The sequence below is a fragment of the Uloborus diversus genome, chromosome 10 (genome assembly GCF_026930045.1).
Source record: "Uloborus diversus isolate 005 chromosome 10, Udiv.v.3.1, whole genome shotgun sequence".
NCBI lineage: Eukaryota > Metazoa > Arthropoda > Arachnida > Araneae > Uloboridae > Uloborus > Uloborus diversus.
In genome coordinates this window covers 108,675,850-108,696,640 of record NC_072740.1, presented here as the reverse complement: position 1 = coordinate 108,696,640, position 20,791 = coordinate 108,675,850, and the positions used below count along the sequence as shown (strand labels likewise).

General features: G+C 34.9%; 1 protein-coding gene across 6 annotated transcripts in view; it reads right to left on the bottom strand.

Annotated features, from left to right (window-relative positions):
* Positions 1-20,791, bottom strand: part of LOC129231234 (ectonucleoside triphosphate diphosphohydrolase 1-like) — a 107,581-nt gene that overhangs the window by 9,118 nt on the left and 77,672 nt on the right. For all 6 annotated transcript variants that reach the window (XM_054865501.1, XM_054865499.1, XM_054865504.1 and 3 more), the window contains exons 6-10: positions 20,256-20,421; positions 15,590-15,808; positions 9,748-9,888; positions 5,788-5,937; positions 3,032-3,139 (exon numbers count right to left, since the gene is read on the bottom strand). In XM_054865501.1, coding sequence (XP_054721476.1) covers positions 3,032-3,139; positions 5,788-5,937; positions 9,748-9,888; positions 15,590-15,808; positions 20,256-20,421 — 784 coding nt within the window. The remainder of the gene's footprint in view (positions 1-3,031; positions 3,140-5,787; positions 5,938-9,747; positions 9,889-15,589; positions 15,809-20,255; positions 20,422-20,791) is intronic.

The window sequence follows — 20,791 nt, the reverse complement described above, 5'->3', positions numbered from 1 at the left end:
TACACCTTGTCGCTCGTTTCTGATGGAAATCAAGTTTTAGCTTTCCTCTTCTGTCGAAATATAAGTCCTGCACTTGTAGGACTCCGTCTTTTCTTGGGCATATTTCGTTCTACCTTGTGCATCTGACGAAGTTTATTTTGACTAATAACACTGCGCGGCAAAAAAAAAAAAAAAAAACCCTACGAAATTCATGCCGATTCTTATGTAAAATGACCCCCTGAATGCAAATATGATCTCCGTTACCCCTACACGTACCACTTTTTGGAAGTGGCGCTCCCCCCCCCCCCCTTTTTTTTCTAGTTTTCGACAGTTTCATAGCCGTTATTTTTATTTGGAGGGGAAGAGATCATTATATTCGCCATCAATACTTTTCTGAGGGGCTAGGGAGGTGCAATGTTCAAAAGCATGACCATTTGAAGCAAGTTGAGAGTCTCTCTCTCTCTCTCTCTCTCATGCAGTTATTCTCTCCTTATATTTAAAAAATCATCAAAGCCGATCTTTTTTTCCTAGGGATTTGTTTTAGAATTTTTTCACTTATTTTTTTGCAAAAAACCAGGGTATAGGACTCACCCCTATGAGTCCTACGCTGTAAAAAAAAGAAAAAAAAAATAATATATATATATATATATATATTGCAAACATCACATTTTGCGAAGTCAGAGTCGCAGATCTTCAGTAAACAACCTTCCCGTATTATTCACTTTACATGCCCAGACATAATTGTGATTAAAAAGGAATTTAACTAAGCTTATAAAGTAGTATTAATGCATATATTTATATTTATAGGGATGCACCGGCTTCATTATTTATCATTCCTTGATATAGTAAAAAATAATGGGGGCAGTGCATTATTTGGAACTGTGTAACTTTTTTAGTTTTGTTTTCTTTGTTCCTGGGACCAATGCAGTAATTAATTACTTTGCACTTGCAAGATGAAGTGTCAAATAATAGTCATCTAATTTTTCATCTGGCATTTTTGTATGTGATTTCAAAAGTAATTTTTTTGTCTTCACTTTCACTCGTTTGTGTCGAACAGTGGGAATAGAAGCATTGGAATCTACTTCTAATTGTTTTTTCGAGACATGCACTCTATTTTCTTGTGCGTTGGTCCTTTCTAAATCAATCTATCCCGTTTCAGTTTCCTTTCATCAGGGGTGCCCCCCTAACGGCAAGGGCTCACCCCCTCAATATCGCGGACCCCCCCCCAAAAAGAACCCCCCCAAATGAGAAAAATACCCCTCAAAACAACTAGGGCTCTACCGATGGCACTTTTTGACCGATGGATCGATGTGATTGGTTCAAAGACGGCTGATATTCGATTATTTTCTGTTTCAAACGGCAGATGGCCGATGGAAAAACCTTTCTAAGGCCGACTGAATATAGGTTTCAAACATTTTTAAAGAACAAAAAACGTCAGTACGGTGTGGAAATTGATGGCAAGTCATAAATTAAAAAATGAAGGGATAAATAAATTTGATAGCAAAGGCCTCTACACATTTATGTTTCTTATTTTTTGCAATGAAAATGTAATGTTGAAAATCACAGCAAAGTAGAGAAAAATACATGGGCCTCAGAATTATTTTTCTAACAGAAGAAAAGATAAAAGAGAAAGAGAGGGATATAAAGGATTGTTATGAAAAGTCACACTATTACACTAGTAGTTAAAAGCTCAAAAGTAAAAACGGAAGTAGAAGAAAACTTAACTAGAGCTTTATAGTATTTCAATAAATAAAAGTATAAAGATGGAAATCTAAAATATTGCTATCGAAAAACATAACTTTTAAATGTTTTCGGAAAAGAAAAACTTTAGGAAGTTTTCCCACAAAATTTTTATCTAAAATAAATAAAAATAGGACTGCAGCCATGGAGGGCCCAGAGAAGCGGTTCTTGAACTCAATCCCTTTCTTAGTGCCCCCAATAGTGGTTTGAAAGTACATTTTTTGAACTTCAGTTTTGAAAAATTGCTGCGGTTGAGTACTTAAGCCCCACTCCTTCCTCTGAAGTTATCATCGATGGCTTGCAATAACGTTTTCAAGACTAAAATTTAGGAAAACTGCCGGGACAAATCCCCATATAGCCCTCTCTGCGCAACGCTTACGAAAAACGCCTAAAGTTGCGTTTTTGGAACTTCAATTTCTAAAAACTGGCATAGGAGAGTCCCTGAACACCTTTTCGCCCAACGCCTACCAAAAGATGGCCTACAATCGCCTTAAATGTAAAAAATCAATCCGGGGAACGTCCCCAAATTTCCCCTTTCAACATCATTACAGTTCTTCTACATATATTTTAGGAGCTCAATACATCTCTGGATACCGTCTAATATTGTGTTTTGAAGCTTCTATTTTAAAATATTGCTACGCGTAAGTCATATTGAACCCAATCCCATCGTTTAACGTTGCCAAAATAGCTTATAATCGCGTTTTTAAAACTTTTATTTTGGAAAACTTCCTATGGAACCATTAAGAGATGAAATGGAGGGAGTGAAGACTTTCATTCATGAAACCAAGACCCCAAGTCACGTGATAAATTTTAAAGCAAAGCATTGGAAGAATCAGGTTTCTTTCGCTTGTTTCACGCAAAACGTGCCAATCATTCGTAGTTGTTGAGTCACGTGACTTGGGGTCCTTGGGTCAGCTTTAGTTAAGCCAATGATTGGTCTGGCTCCCTCCATTTTAATTCCTGTTCTAAGGTATGAACACAGAGCAGATGATTTTTGATACAATGTTCAAGGTGTAAACAAAGTAACATATACATAGCAATCTTATGTGGAACGTAGCTAGGTAAAGGAATTGAAATTTCAATCTCAATGCGGAGGCAAAAAAAAAAAAACATCAGAACGCAATAAAATTTTACACATGTTAGTTTAAGAGCTTGTAGCACCTTTTTAATCCTGTGCTCCCTTAAACTTCGGGGAAAAAATTAAATAAACCAACCTAATATATCGGACAACAGAAATGTCTGAAATGGTTATAAGCATTATTTTCTTCATTAAGAAAAAAGTATAACTTGATTTATGCATTATTACTCTTACTTCAGTTATATTCTTCCTGCAAAAATTTTCTGCAACAGCTCTGTATTCTTCTAGAGACGATTTAGTAACATTCAAAAAATTTGTTGTGTAGAAATATGTAGCGAAAGCCTTAAAAAAGAAAAAAAAAATCATTGATGCATATTTATATTTTTTTCAGTTTTAGTTGCAATACAACGCATAAATAAGCATTTTTTTGTGTAGCAACGTGGTACTGAAAAGGATATTTGAGTTTTGAGACAGTAAGAAGCAAAGGGATGTAAGTAGGCTTTTTAAAGTTTCGAGTAAAACGCATTTAAAGGTAGGCTTTTCCTAGCTAAGAATCCTAGGTAGGCTTCCATTCAATTTTTTTTTCTAAATCATGTTGTATAGCAGCCCTCAACATGAGCTACTAGCACCGTAGCCTGCCCTAAAACAGAGGAGAGGTTCTCCTACTATTTGTGTACCGGTTATCTCCAAATTTTTAATTTTGCCACTTTCGTCCCTTTGTTTCTCGCTACCTTATTTGTGACCAGAAAAGCAGAAACTGAGGAAAATTTCTACTCTGATTTAAACATTTACAACTGGAAAATGACTACAACACGTGATGTATGTACTATATTACTACTTATACAAATTTGCTCAATAAATGCCACACTAGTCAGAAAATACAACGTAAATATAACAAGACACCATAAGTAAAGTTTAACCTTTGTTATGTTTTTAACAGTGCAATTTGCTGTATTTTTTGTTCTTTAATTTAACATAAACATGTAGTTCAGAAAATAATCTATATAAACGAAACAAAGAATATATATACATAAAAAGTAGTCGAAAACTTTGTACTGCATAGTGAATAAAATATGACAACGTATATAAAGTACAAATTCAGAATGAAAAAAGGTTAAAAAACCAGCAATTGCTGGTTTTTTAACCTTTTTTCATTCTGAATTTGTACTTTATATACGTTGTCATATTTTATTCAAAGAATATATATGTATGTATGTATGTTCTCTATACAAATCCACAGTTATGTCGGACCTTGACCAAATGAACCGTTGGAATTTCAAGACCCTAAAATGCATGAAATGGCTCATTCTATCCGAAATAATCATCCGATTGTTTTGATTTTAGTCTCATTCGAAAGCTCACGAAAAATACCCCTGGTGGGGATTTACTTCCTTCGGTTTTCCAAACCACAAAGGCTGTAAAATTATCAGAAGAAATGTTATAAGCATTTTTAAGTGGGAAAATCAATTTTAAATTGGAAATTCATCATCTGCTGCGAGCTCAGTTTCAGTTAGCGTGAATAAAATCATTGAGGAGAAAGGTGTGTTGAAATTTTTTTTCTCGAGTGTGAACAAATAATCTTACTTTTGCTTTGAGACTTTTCCTGTCATGGAGTAATTTAAAAATTTCTCCTATTGATTATTTTTTGGCCATGTATCTTTTTTTTTTTTGTACTGCCAGCAGAAGATAATCAAAGATTTTATTTATTAATGGAAGATTGCGTTTAATTCAATCGGGACTTATAAGATTTGCCGTTAACGTTATTTAAGAATGGTTGTTGATAATGTGGATTTTGAGGAACTGACGTCGTTATTCAAACGAGAACTTTTAGAGACTAATTAAGCTATTCAAAAGGGACTTTTTTGTTGCCATTCTTCTAAATCTGATATTACTATTTATCCTAACAGATAACATGTAATATATCATTTGAAGTCGTCAAACTGGAATCAATTTTTGCTGAACGCCTATTTATTTTGATGGTTTAGTCATGATCCGAATAATCTATTTGAGACATTACACAGTGAAACTAGTGTAAGTTGGTCACTTACGGGGCAGTATAACTTACGGATGTTGATATACAGTATGCCCACTAAAGACTCTTATCACCCTCTTGGAAACTTTTTCGGAACGGCTGCTGCTATCTTTATACACGTGGTGTTTAGGTATAGTAAATCGGATATGCGCTACTGAATGAGACAGCTTACAGCGCTACATGGTGGAAAACTGCGGAATTAATTTTCGTATTTTGAAAACGCAACGAGATAGGCGGGAAAGAGAATCTCAAAATTGTAGAGTGTTATCGGTTTAGCACGGAAAGACACCTCATTGACATTGATGTAAAAAATAGAACGGTTAAAACGTTCATTTGTATTTTCGTGATCACCCTCTATGCTCCAACGCGTGCAATGTGAAATTCAAACGCGGATCCAAATATGCATTGCAGCGGCCGGTGAAAAGCTTGAACACCTAAATAATGGTACATTGGTACATTGTTATAAATAATTGCTTTCTTCTTTCTTGCATTGTTTGTCACCTTCCCAAAGTAGGTAATCACGAGAGAAAACACAAATGCGCATTTTAACCTTTCTATTTTTCACATTCATGTCAATAAGGTGTCTTTCCGTACTAAATTGATAACCGCTCTGTAACTTTGCAATTCACTTTTTTCCTCATCTCGCAGCGTTTTCGAGATACGAAAACTAACTCCGCAGTTTTCACCAGGTGGCACTGTGAGCAGTCTCATTCGGTAGCACATTGGTAGCTTACTAAACCTAGAAATCACGTTTATAAAGATAGCAGCAGCCGTTCCGAAAAAGGACTTGAGTGGGCTTAGAGTATTAAGATGTGACGTTTCTCCGTTTTGAGATCATTTGTCCTCTTGTATTCGGAAAGGAAGAAATTACGTAAATACATATTGAAGACATCAAAAGATAAAACGAACGCATAAAATACATTTAAAAGAATTATACAAGGTTTTAAAGTTGACTTACCAGATATTTCTGATCTGATGGAATGTTATCCAATTTTTTGAAGCACTCTTTAAATTTCTTGTCATTGCACAACTGATCGTTCAGAAGCATAGATACGTTGCCTCTACAAGCAGCATAGTCACTCGTTCCAACAAAAGTGTAGTTTTTTTTCTGGAATTAAAGTATTTAACTACATTCAATTTCTAGGAATATGCATTTGAACAATTTTGCATTTAGCTATCTCTGGTGTACGGAAATAAAAATTGTATGCAAAGTGTTTTCAAAAGCATCCAACTCTTTACCAGGAAACAATACAATAGTGTAACAATGAGAAAAAAACCTAAATTAGTAGAAATAGAAAGAGTATAGTCAAACATTTTTCTGGATGCACAAATTATTTGCCGTTGTCGAAATATGATGTCCTAAATTCTGCTGAAATTTTAAGAAAAATCGCCAAATTTTGCGAGTTTCGGTCAATAATGGAAGACAAATTTCACACGCTTTGCAGATGGATGTCCTGCCACAGGCAGACAGTGAAATTGAGCAAGGGCGCCCATATGCAAAATTTTAAGGGGGGGGGGTCAGATATTTTCCCCATGATTTAGCAGTATATTTTCTCCATAGAAACCGATTTCAGTACAGATTAGGGTTATTAAAATTGACATTTTTAATAACTTATTCATCGATTGCTGGAAAAGAAATGTTTTTACATTTTTGCAAAGAAAAAAATACTAAAAGCAAGGAAATTCTAATTTTAAAGGTGGGAGGGCTTGAGCCCCCACTAGCACCCCCCCCCCATATGGGCACCCTTGAAATCGAGTGGTACCTTCAATTTCACGCCAAGTTGGCGCATTTCTTTAAATTTCTGCAAACTTCAAGATCGTATATCTCGATAACGGGGGACGAGGGGAAATAATTTTTGCCTGAAGAAATGTCAACTGTGCTTCTTTGATTGCTACCTATTTATTTATTTTTCATTATTACGCTATTCGTGTGGTATCATTCTATCATTTATTGAGCACCAAACGTTTAAGAATCAGCTCAATTGTCGTACGTCTCGGATTCAATTTCGCTATTGTTTTATCTTGGTCATGTAACGAATTGGATATTTGATTGGTGAATCGGATGCGCTTTCGTTCTCGTGACTGGTTAAAAAAGACATCGAAAGAAAGTTTGATCGGTACGAGAATTAATCGTCTTGGCTTTCTCTAGGAAGGACCAAAGAAAATGGTAAGAAAAATTTAAAATTTGTATTTGAAAACCTATTCAAAATCACTTGAAATAAGTTGTATTTTAGGTGTTTTAGAAATATCCTGTACCTATAGATATCTCGTTCTATTAAAGAAAAATTTTATTTGTAACGTAACATTCGTCTATCACAATTTAAAAATTAAATTGAAGGTTACATTCATCGTGCTAACGGTTCGGGAAAGCGGTTGTCGCTATCTAAAAGCTTATTCGGTATTTCCCTTAACCGAATCCTTACGAGAGAAAAAAAATCAAACTGAAAAATTCCGGATTTGAATGTTTATTTTTGAATTCTCACTTAAAAATAGCCAGCAATTCTTACAAAATATTTAGACAGCATACCGTCAGAAAATTGAGAAATTTTACAAATTATTTCTATGCTACGTTACGGGATTTCACGGGTTCGCACCAATTTCCCGTGAAAAACAAACATCTCTGCTAAACGTTACCTGAATCGATACAAGTTGCATGAATGCATAATTGTCATTATTGTGAAAACATTTTTACATTCTAGTGTGTAGCACTAGTATGTTCAGCTTCTTTATTAGATGTTTCGTCTTTTGTTCTGTTACGGTACTTCCAGATTGACTGGGTTCCGAACGAAAACGAAATGTCAGCGAATACTTGTTGGTTTGCAAGCATGGTAGGAAAATAAGTTATTCGGGTATTTGCTTGAAAAATTTCTTTAGCTTTGGTCATCTTTACTAAAATACTTTGGGAGCCTTCTTGGTAAATCAGGAAGGTGTCAATCTATTACAATGTACCTATTTGAATTTCTTTGGAAAGATCCTGTCCAGAAACGTGACAGAGACTTTTATTGGGAAGGTTTCTGAATTCTTTAGAAAGTTTCCAGGTTAGTTTCAGGAAGGTTACTGATTTTTTACGGGAAACATTCCTCTGTTTTTTCAGATATGTTACTAGCAGAAATTAGGCCCATAAGCTTCCCATCATTTTCCAAGAATGTTTCAGAATTTTTTCTACAGTGCCGTCACACAGATGGAAAGAATATTTTTGTGTAAGTAAAATGTACAAAATAAGTAAAATGCACACTGTGAAGAATGCTTGACTTCAGAAAACACATTTGCTGCAGCAGTGATAACCATGCACTGACAAGACAATGCGGCAAAATATTCGGAACACATTTGACGTGTGTGTGCAATGTGTTCAAGGAGCACACGTAGGACATTGTATGATGCAAAATTCTATCTTACGGTTCTATTCATGCATCATATTTTATTATACCGGCCCCGCTCTCTCCCACATTAAAACGATTTTTTTCTTGGATAGCTACAGTATAAAAAATGTGCAGACATTTTTTTACTAGTCGAAATTTTAAAGCTATTTGGTTGCGAATTAAGTTTCAAAGACTAAACTTCACTTTTCAAATTTCTAAACCCATTTAAAATGGCAAAAATATTCTTTCGTGGTATTTTACTTCGGCAAATAGGGTGATTTCACCGCTGTGTGTGTGAGATATTAAACTAATTGTTTCCTTATATTTTAATATATCGTCACCTCAGAGCAACAGTAGGATATCATAGTGTTATTTCTGGGATTAGATGTCTTACTGTTGCTCTGATGTGACGATATATACAAATTATTCAGGGCTGAAAGGTAAAAATTTGTTGACCTAGTGAAAGCACTTGATTTCGGTGATTTCTTAAGCAGAAAAACAATTTTCGAGATATTTTTTGATTGCTCTTTTTTGAATGAACTTTACCTGTCATGGACAGAATAGAGTTTAGAACATGAGTTTTAGACTTCTCAATTCTAGCAAAATATCCTCCGAATCTATTTTTGCAAGTTTTATTTTAGCATATCGTCGCCTCGGAGCAACAGTAGGAGATCTTAATGTTATTCCTGGGATCATATGTCTTACTGTTGCTCTGAGGCGACGATATGTACTTTGCTTTTCTACTAATTATTTTTCTGTGTTAGTTTCAAAAAGAAGCAAATCAAGGGCCACTCCACAGAATTTTATCCTACACGTGACAGCTCTATATTTTATTTCAATAGTAATATTTTAAAACTGATTGCCTGAAAAATAACAGACATGTGGGACTTCTTTGGCCGAAAAAAAAAAAAAAAAACGTTTACTAAACGTTTTGAAATGAAATATAGAGCTAACACGTGAAAGACATACTTTTGGACATCATTTTTAGGTATCTCAATTCTAGAAAAACATTCTCCGAATCGATTATTGCAAATTTTTTATGCATAACACTTTGCTTATCTGCTGTTTTTTTTTTTGGAGAAAAACTCAAAAAGAAATAAAAAGAAAGCCATTCCACAGAATTTATCCTGCACGTGACAGCTTTGCATTTTATTTCAAACGTAATATTAAAAAAATAATAAACAAAAATTTTGTCTGAATAATTACATACATGTGTGATTTCGTAGGAAAAAAATGGTTTACCACATGCTTCGGAATGAAATATAGAGCTATCAGGAGCTGGAAAAAGTGTCTGCTTTTCCATGGAATGACCCAATTTATTGAAACGTAATATTTTGCTCTAGTAATCTTTGTTTCTATTTTCCTGCTCATATCTACTAATAATGACAAAATCATTATATTTTTTCTTACACGAGGAAAATTGTTTTCCGTTTACTCAATATGCTTCCATTTTGAGTTATACATGAGCCAGAACTAGGAGAACTAGGACATTGAAAACTTAACGAGCTCACAGCATACTTTATGAGTGCTTTTTTAATGGTAAAGCTTAAATCACTTACTACAATCGTTGGGTCTTGGGCCAACATTTCCTGCAATGTGGTGCTCTCCGTACATGGCTGACTGAATAAATCAGATCCCGTTACGTTCTGTTCATAACCAGTAGGTGTACATGGGTCATAAACCCTCGTATCTGATGGATTCTGTTGAAAAAATTCGAAATATTATAGTTTTAGTCATATTTGAACAAAAGGAGCTCAGGAAAAGTGTGAACTCTTTGTTATTTAAAACTTTAAGGCAAATTTAAATCTAGTTTCACGAACGCAGTGTATTTACGCGAACGTAAGTGTTTAAAGTGGTCACCATCACAAGAGAAACACTGTGGTCAGTCAATCAACCCCTAGTTTTCCCCCAATGAGAAGAAATCGAGGAGTATTAGGCTAGGGATTGCGCCAGCTACTCGATAGCTTCTCTCCCACCGATTGATCATCCAGGTAGATTTTTGGTTAAAACCCCTTCCAGAATTAAAACACTTTTTTTCCACAGAAAGGGGGGGGGATATAATATCCCTTTTCCGCACACAATGCCTCGGATAAGGATATAATTAACCGCGTATAATAATCAGGAGACGAACGGTTAAATCGGTTTTACGATATGCAAATACTCGACTTTTAAGGTTATTAAGTAAGTCTGGCAATCTTGCCCCACCTAAGCAGAAACTTTATTTTAAAAGAATACAATGACGAAAAATAAAAAATAATACCTCCGATCTCTTTTAATATCGGTCCAGATGCTGTGTAAATTTATCATGACTAAAAACTACGAATTAAATTTTTGATTGCGAAAAAACAAATCTGCAACTTTGGGGCATATTACCTTGACAGTCAGACAATTCGCCCCACTACATCAGGTTAAATGCCCTACTTCAGGTAACATTACCGAACTTGTTATAACAAGCAAAAAAGTATTAACAGTTAACATAATTAATGCAAGCCAATACGAATCATAACACGAGCTACGCAATAATTGCTAATTTACGCAAAAACAAAATTCTTAATGCATTTTATTTATGCGTAATAATGTTTGTAACACATAATAAATTTAGAAATTAGAAAAGGATAGCTACTGTGATTTTTAACATATATTTCGACACTTTCAAAATTATTTTTCTCAGTTATAGATTTTTTCAATTAACTATGCATCTGTTGTAAACGTGAGTTATACAAAATCAAATTTCATTTAGCTGCAAAAAGTTACATAATACAATTAGCTGTTGATAAAGTAAAAACGTAAAGACAACTTAAATAAAATTAAATAATACACTTTTAGAAATAAAATCAATGGCAAGTAGCACCGCTACAAAGGGGAATGAAAATGATGCCTAATTTCTACTTCTTCAAAAGTTTTAAACTGTGTGTGTACAGAAATATACCGACGTATACTATTCCGAATCACATCAACACGGAATTACAAGCTCTTTTAATTTTTATTACATAGCAAAGACAAAATGCATTCCACTAATGTTTTAGCGGCTTAACTATGCTTCAATACACAAACCAGTGGTGAATCTAGGGGGGGGGGGGGGCTGAGAGGCTGTAGCCGCTCCCAGACCAGAACTAATTTTTTTTTTTAATTTTAATTTTCTGTTTTTCTCTGTCTTTTTTTTTCTGTTTTCATTATTTTTTTACAGCAGCAGCACCTGCAGCAAAAATACACAAATAAAAAAAATTGAAATTTAAAATTTTCATTTGTTTTTGAATTACAGCCCTTTAATGTATGTCCATATTAGTTTTGGGAGATATTAACTCATTCCTCCACAACCTCTCAATAGAATAATAATGGTTAGGATTATCTGAATATTCATACGAAAGGTCACTGTCTTTCATGTCTCCCATTATCGAAACAGCATAACTTTGAGAGCGGTCTGCTGATCTATTGTTGCTTTGTTCTGAACTCATTCGCAGGTGTTTGCTGTTATCTTCCCGACTTCACGTGTGACAGAAAAGTTGGAATGGCATCGTGAAGAACACAGTTTTTTTTATGATGAATCATTTATTTTTGTCAAAACTAAACTAAAATCAGATATAAAGGATTTCCCACGGCTGGTAACAGGACCATAGCACGTGTTCCCCCCCCCCACCCCGTATTCAAGTTTATTTTTCGGCGGCTCTGATAGTTCCAAAAAAGCTGCACTAAACTAAACTAACTACTCTTCTTTCACTTCATCAGCGCAGAAGTTACTTTCTATTATTCGTTTCGCTGTAAATCGAGCTACCATAAAAGAGCATAATCTCTCCTCACAATCCATGTTTCTGTCAGATTTGCAAATGACTGAGAAACAGAGACAACCTGTTTGGCTTTCATGAGTGGGAAGGAAAGATTTCCACTCAATTTTGTAGAATTGAGCTTTTTATAAAAAGTATTATTTAGCTCTTGCCATGTACTGCTCTGCATGCTAAGAACTGGACGTGTAGGAGCTGTGCTGTATACAGACAATCTGGACTCTAATATGCAAATAGAATTCAGAGCTACTTTGCGTTGATAGCCAGCAACATGTATTCCACATTTCGAGGAAAAAAAAGCCATTTCGGAGATTCAAGACGTAAAAACTTTATTATTTATTTTGAGTGAAGATTTTATTATTCTTCTTTTTACTTTTCTGTCCTCGTGGTTAAAGAATACTGCTGAAAAAATACTACGCCGCCTCAAAGCATACAAGTTACTTCGGTAAGTTTTGCTTTACATTTCGTTTATATCCACAAAATGGTTGTGAATTTCAATTCAATTTTCTTTTATTTCGAAAACAGCGGTTCTTTTTCATAAAAACAATTTTCTCATCATTTAAATATCGAAAATATTCTTGCGCATTTATTAACTAAAATGTCTAGGCATCTTGATGTAAAATATGATATGATGTAAAATATAACTAAAATTCGATATTATTTCATACATCCGTTCAATCGTTATCATTCAATTTGTTCTCGCACTTACTAAGGTTCTAGGCACTATACTAAGGTTGAAACAACGCGAATTTGCATTAGGAGCAGGGATGTCAGTTTTCCAAAATTTGCTAAAATTTACTTAAATAAAGTTTAAAAAGGGAAGTTACTCTTTAAAAGAAAGAAGGAGGGGAAAAAAGGTTGACTTCATAGTTATTTGTGTTTTTCTCTCTCTCTTTTTCTCTTTAATTGTTGCGTTTAGTATCGATTCTTGAAATTTTGCTTCCGTTCTGGCTGTTTTTAAATGTTATTTCACGATTTTTCAGCTTTTTTTTTGTTCACACCGCCAACATCCACGCTAACCATGCGCAATATTTTTGTACCCTAAACAAGAATTGAAAATTTTGTCTTTAAATCGCTTAGCCATGGTGTATAAAATGCATACATTTTTTTCTCACTTACATTTAAATTTTTAAAATGTTTCCACTGAATAACAAATTTCATACAATTTCAAGAGCGATTCAGAAAACTTAATGAGACATTAACACCCCTAGATAAAGGATAATATAGTTTTTAAAAAACATCTTCGTTCACATCAATGAACCTTTGGTAATGTCAAGAAGACATAGAATTTTTATCACCTCAGTCCTGTGGTGCAACCAGAAGGGAGCCTACGGATTCTTTTTAGGAAAAACCATAATTCTTCGAGAAAGAAATCGTTGAATTAAAAACTTCAGCTCCGTCCCCGCATCGGAGCGTCTCTTCCAGAGGGAAGGGACACTCTGCTTCCCTTCCTCTTAATTCATTCCCTTCTTTTATTTCTCTTTTCTTGTTCATCTGAAAATAAGAAAGTTGTGCCTTTGAAGCCCCCCCCCCCTCTGGATCAAAATCATTACAGAATGTCTCAAATTTTGTTTTCAGGGCCTCAATTTTGAAGCTGTTTTCCTGAAGAAGGGCCGTAAGCTCTAACAGCATTGAATATAATCTAAATTTGGATTTCGGGGTTTAAACTTCGAAAAATTACGAGGCCTCTCATCTTACCAAATATGGCATAATACTGCGTTTTAAGACTTCAATAACAAAAATTTTCAGGGAAGGACCCTCGAATCTCTTCCCTCTAATATCTGCAAAAAAAAAAAAAAAAAAGACGGAAGTTGCGTTTTTAAAACCTTAATTTCGCTTAATTTAAGAAGGAGAACCTCAGAAATTTTAAGTATAACATATCTGGAGAACGTCTCAAAACTTCGTTTTAAGGACTTCGATTTCGAAAAATTTCCGGGGGAGAGCTCCCTGAAGCTCTCTATTTCGACATTTCCTCTAACGTATATAGTATTATGTGTGTTCAATATATATATATATATATATATATATATGAGGAAAAATTAAAGCCTCCTCTCCCCTAAAACTATTTTCTGGTTGCGCCACTGCCTCAGCCGTCCCCAGAACAAAATCCTGGATTCACCACTGACACAAACAATACTAATTTAAATATGTTGTCGATTAGCTACCAGAAATATTTATTAACCAGATATTAAACGTTTATATATCATTCGTGTGAACACCGAACATTGGTAGCTACCAGTTTTCGTAAGTGTCTCTTATATTTTTATTCTCCTTGCATATGAGCTAGTAATATAGTCTTATTCTTTTCTTCTTGAAAATTTTCTAAAAACGCTTGGGTGTCACTAAAAAGCATTAAATAGGTCAGAAATAAGTTAGCTGATAGAGCAAAATTGTAAGTAATTAATTTTATCAACAATGAAAATAATTAGAATTTTAAATATTCACTTAAAAAAATGGATTACTGAAGCCGTTTATATTTTATTCATTAAGTGTTAGAACACAATGTGGACGGATTATATTGTCGACAGTTTGGGGGGGGGGGCGATCATGTTCCCACAAACCTCCCCTTGTATCCCCCCCCCCTGACAGCGGCTGCGACCCACAGGTATTTTGATACCGATAATTTGAAGAAACGTTTTTGGCAATTAAATAATCCGAAGTAATCTTTTTATTTTTTTTAATGTTGTGACTAAACGTACTCAAATATTTTTTTTACATTAAAAAAAAAAAACTACCTAATGTAGACACGAATACGTCCTATAGTTTTCTGGTAAAAGAAAATAAATAAAGTTAATTCTCGGAGTTATATCAACACAAGTAAATAATATTCAATGTGGGGTACATTACCCTGTCGTGTCATCAGTAGGGCAAATAATCTGTAATCAGGTGGGGCATATAATCTTTTTGTCAAGGTTAATCGACCCACCACCTCTTGTTCAAACATCTGTCCAATTTTGCTGCAATCAACGGTAAGAGCCTTCTTTATGATGTTCTCTTACTGTATAAATATATAATTGAACAGAATATTGGAACGCTAGTTACTTTAACAAACATTCTTAAAAGTAGTAACTTAGATCAGGCGTTAATAAGTGACTCTCTTATTTTTCACTTTGCTATAACACTGTAATTACCTCTAAAATTTCACTAAAAATGGCTGTATTGTATGCATAAAACTTCTTTATACACAAATACTCTTAACAATTTCGACACAGGTGGTTTCTATTTCTGAAATCGTGAAATACAGTTACTGGGGCAACTTATCTGACGGGGCATGATACCCCGACTTACTCTATGCATTATTATTGCCATTCAAATGAGTTTTAATGCATTTCAAGATGAAAGAGTTATGCAACAAATAAAGTTCATCGGTCATTTGTATTTCTGTACGAACCACCGGTTAAGAAACACTGTTCTAGATATTGTTAATACAGCTACGAATATAAACTATAAAAATCACCGATGCCATAATTAATCAATTTATAGCAGATTTTTTTTTCTTAAATCTGGAACTATCTTACTAGACTCCTTTTTACAGCTCCTAATTAATGGTGTACTTTAGGTACATATTTTTTCATTATTTTTATTTAAAAGGCATGTTCAATTTTTAAAGTATGAATCTTACTTTTGCCAAAAAAAACCTCAGTCTCCTGTTTGCTTCATCCCTTCCAAAACATAAATTACTGTGCGAAAAGACATTATGTGTTTGTCCGTAGAGCTTCATACTTTGAACATCTGGTGTGCTTGCATTAACTTCATTTTCTGGAATTGCAAAAGCTATCTGCATCGAAGCTCCTCCCATGTCTAGTGCACCGTAAGTCGTTGGCTCCCACGGATCAGTTTTCTGTAACAAAATCAAGTACAATCATTTATAGTTGACACTAGAAAAACTAAGCTAGAGAAGAAATCGCAGAAGTGATCAATGTAATGCAAAATGAAACATACAATGTAGTTTTATTTCATGTAAAGTTGTTCAAACATCAAAGCATATTTATATTTAAATAATTTTGTGTAGAACCTATGGAGCTATATTCATGTTTATGCGAGATGCTTAGATTAATTAGGATGGTCTACCTTGAAGATTTTGGTCAGCCATGCACATGCGTAATATTAGCATTCCTGTATTTACGTTTAAGAAAGTTAGAACATCTTAAACAACGAGGTTAACTGACTCATTTTTTAATGTTAGAGTCTGCAGATTTATAGAGCAACCCGATGATCAAGTATGGTCCTGCGTTGATATCATAGATATTATTTCTCAAAGACGTTTATTTCTCAATGATTCATTAAACGTGATATGTATAACGACTTTCCCCCGCTTTCCGTGAGAAACAAACAACCTAAATTAGGGGCTATATTTAGCAATGGGGGGTCGGAAATGATTTCCCGATACCAGAAATTCTTAATATTTCGGGAGTATTCCAGACTGTTCGGAGTCCCATGCGCCGAAGATGTGAGGTGTGCATTGTTGCCGATGGAAAAACTTCAAACACTTCTTTTGACCAATGTACCTTTTGAGAAAAAGTTCATGCTTGAAACATAGTTTTAGTACATGATACCTAACTTTTAATTTTTAAAATTGCTCTCCTGAAAAATCCCGTTTTTTTGAGATATGACGTTGTTGAAAAGAGTGAGCGATATGGTCTAAAACAAAGGTTTCCAGGGGTGTCAGAACTTCTAAGAGGGGTAGGGGGTATACTGACGACTCGAAATCATGTAGCAATGTGGGGTCAAAAATTCAAGAAAATCAGGTGTTTCTTCTCTGTTTCATGAAGAAGTGTAAAAAGTGTAAGTTTTAAAAAGTTGCGTTTTATTTTTGACGTTGATACTATTTGAAATTCATGGCAGTTCAAAAAGAGGCATAACTCAAAATCACTAGTTTTTGAGATATGACGTTTTTGAAAAGAGTGAGCGATATAGTTAATATTGTCCACAATGCTAATGTAGGGCCATAGAGACTGTTATGACCTAAATACCCCTCCCCCAGAAGTTAATTTAGTTTGTTATTACTACTCTCCCCACCAGAAGGAAATTCTATGCTTATTATTTTATACAAAATAGCTTTTTCTTTTGGCTATCCTTCAGTGGCGAATATATGTTTTTATTTTGGAGGGGGCCCATACAACCAAGATTAGTTCCCCCCCCCTCCACTTTTTTTTTTGTTTTTGTAATTTCAATTTTTGAGGGGTGGGGGAGCAACAGTACCCTGATCTTCTCATATTTTTCGAGGTAGGACAAGGACTTTATGCTTGCTGACGCAGCCAAAAAAATAGTTTTAGGAGGGCACTCTGAAACAGTTCTCGCTTCTGGTGGGTGGGGGGATCCGGGGGTTCTCCCCCGGAAATTTTTTGGAATTTTAGTCCTAAGAACGCGTTTTTAGACGGTCTCTGGTGATGCTACGAGGAGGAAAAATTCGGGAGACCTTCTGCGGAATTTTTTTAAAAATATAAATCTTAAAAACGCCATTATAGGCTATATTTGTCGACGTTAGTGTAGTGAAAGGAATGGGGCTAAAAGTTACCCCGATGGCTTTTTTTTAAAAAATGGAGCGAAATCCATCGCCTCTCCGCCCAATATTTCGAAATTGAAGTTCTAAAAAAAAAACGCAGTTTTAGACTTTCATCCGCAGAAGTAGATGAAAGTTTTCATCAACTTCGATGATGTTACGGGCAGGGCGGTTCTGGGGCTCTCCCCAAAAACTATTTTGAAATTAAAGTCCTAAAAGACGAATTTTTAAACAAACATTCAGTTGTATTAGGTGGAGAGTTTTAAACGCTCTCCACCTAAAATTTTTCAAAATTGTAGTTTTTGATTTTTCAGACTTCATACGGAAGCAGTCGGACCCTCGTCCGAAATTTTTTCGTAGCTGAAGTCTTAAAAGCGCGACTGTGGACCGTATTTGGTAACGTTAAGTTCGGCCGTTTGATTGACCAAAATTGAAGCTCCATAAACGCAATCTTAAACTATTTTCGATGCTTTCAGAAGGCAAGGCATTTGGTAATTGTCCCCAAGAAATTTTTCGACATTGAAGCCCAAAAAACGAGGTTTGAGAAGCTCTGTAATAGTTTTAGTGGGTGGAAGGGGATTGAGAAGTGTAGCATTTTGAAGACTTTCTTATTAGACCAATAGGAAAAAGAAAAGAAAAATGGGACGGGGGGAGGGAGAAAGAAATAGGGGTAGTTGGACGTAATTACCTGAGCATAGTCAGTTACTTTTGATTTTTTTTTAATTTAAGGTTATTTTCAAAATCAATTCAGATTTTTTCCCAACATAAGGCAATTTTTGGAAAGGAGGAGTTCTAGAATCTTTCCCTGAAAGGTAAAACGCAATTTCAGGCCATCTTTGGAGACGTTTAGACGTAAGGAACGGTTTTAGGAATCTTCCTCCGAAACTTTTCAAAATTGAAATCTTAAAGCCACAATTTCAGATTATTTTTGGTAGTAATCTTAGTGAAAGGGTGTTGGTTCGGGGACCCTCCTCCAGAAATGTTTTGAAATTGATGTTTGAAAAAGGCCTAAATAAATGCGTTTTTAGTAGTGATGTGCCGGATCGCTAAAAAAGCAGATCCGCGGATCCGGATCCGGATCATTAGTGTCAAGATCCGCGGATACGGATACGGATCTCAAAACTTTTTTTTGTCCAATTCAACTATCCAAGTTTAAAATTTATTACGGAAGGTATTCCCGTCATAATAATAACCAGTGGTGTTTCCATCAATTTTTCTGAGGGTGTACTCCGAGTAATCCATTACGCTCAATACGTGTACGAGATCATATACATAATATGTCATAATATGAAATTTTTTGGAGCTTGAGGGTATACGCTATGTGTTTAAAAAAAGTTTGAGAGTATACGGCGTATATGGAGTTATACCCTATGGAAACACCACTGATAATAAGTTTCTTCAAAAAATGTCAACTACAGCGAAAATATAATAAAGACTATGATTTACTCTTTAAAGAAATCTCCGTTAAAATTGAGGGAGAGTTGGAAGGAACGGGTCAGCGCTGCATTAATGCTTAAACAGAATGTGAAAAATTATTTCTAGCTTGCTCGGTAGATGTAGGATACAGGAGCAAGAGTGTAAAGCTGCTACTGGACAGGCAAGAAATAATTTTTCGCATTTTATTTCAGTATAAATGAAGCGCTGACCCATTCCACCCAGATTACTCCGACCGACGGAATAATAGAGCAGGGAACACCTTTGCAAACAGTAAATAGAGAATTTTGTCTCACTTTTTTTGAAGGATGCCGAGAAAAACCAAAATGAAGAATAACAGAAACCCAAAATCAATAACAAAAACTAATATTGAACTAAAAATTAAGAAAGAAAAAAAAAAGAAAAAAAAAAACATGGGATTTAAGAGTCTTTTATTCTAATATTTAAGAATTTTCGGAGTAGAAAAGATCCGTTTAAGATCCGCCAAAAAAGTAACGGATACGGATACAGATCTTTATTTTTCCTCGGATATCCGCGGATACGGATACGGATATCCGGAACATCACTAGTTTTTAGGACATCAATTTACAATGGTACTCCAACCGAACAGCTAAAACTTATTTTAAATTCTTTGCAGGGTACAAGAGTTAACGGGAGAAACATTTTGAGGACCCTTCTTTTCAAACTGATTTTTTCTCAAAATAACTTCGCTTCCCCAAGACATGATCTTTTCTGGAGTAAGAGGTACGGATCCCCTGACCCCTTCTGAACACAATTGCCAATTGCCTAGTGCCATCTAACGCAGGGTTGCCAAACTTTAACGATTCGAAACACCCTTTGAACAATTAAAATTTTCTCACGGCATCCCAATCTAGTTTTATATACATATTATTGTTACTATGGACTCTTCGCGGCACCCCTCACTTCTCTTCCTGCGGCACCCAGTTCGGAAATCTCTGATCTAACGTATTATAATGATCATTATCACTATCATATTTATTTATTCGTTGTTATTATTATTGTAGCTAAAAGTGTGGAAATCATTTGTGAGCAACTAAAACCAAAAATAAATACCTTTATTTTTGGGGTTTTTTTTTGCCAGATTTAGGAGGGGGCCCGGGCCCCCTCAGCCCCTCCCTTATATACGCCCTTGCTATCCTTTAGGGAGATAATCGGCCTTACTGATTTTTTGGGAGGGTAGAAATATTTTTTGTATGAAGCTGAAAAACTGTAACATGTGTCAATCTGCAGTATTGAAATGTTTGTTGCTTCAGCATCTAAGATTTGAATCATTTCAACTTTAAATTAAGATAAAACTGTTTATTAAAGAGCTAGTAACTAAAGAAATTACCTGTGGAAATTCCAGAGTTTCTTTTAAGAAGTTAGCCGTAATCCATCCATATATACCTTCATCTCGCCCTGTGATTACTTCTATTGCCTTAACATCTAATCCGGTTTCATTCAAATGGTCATTTAACTGCTCTAATATTTTGGCTGCTCTTGTTGGATTCGTTAAGCTGAAGAGAAAAAATATTCATTAAAATTTCGCAATAGTGGAAAGAAGTGTACCATACATGGTTTACACTTGACTGTCACCCAGTTTAAAGCAAAACTTGTTGCAGTAGCATTGCTCCAGTCGTTGCGTCAATTTTCTTGAAATTAAAAAATTTGACAAGAGCCCTACACACTAACTCAGTCAAACTCTGTATGACAGCGACCGACACTATTGACATACGGGAAAAAAATCATAAATGCGCACAAATATTTAAGATCAGCTCATGGAAGCGCGCTTCATTCATATCTATCAGGTTTTCACACTAAAAAGAAAGGTTGGATACTTTTCTGACAGCCCTAGTGTATTACAAGAAGCGACATAATACTTTATGT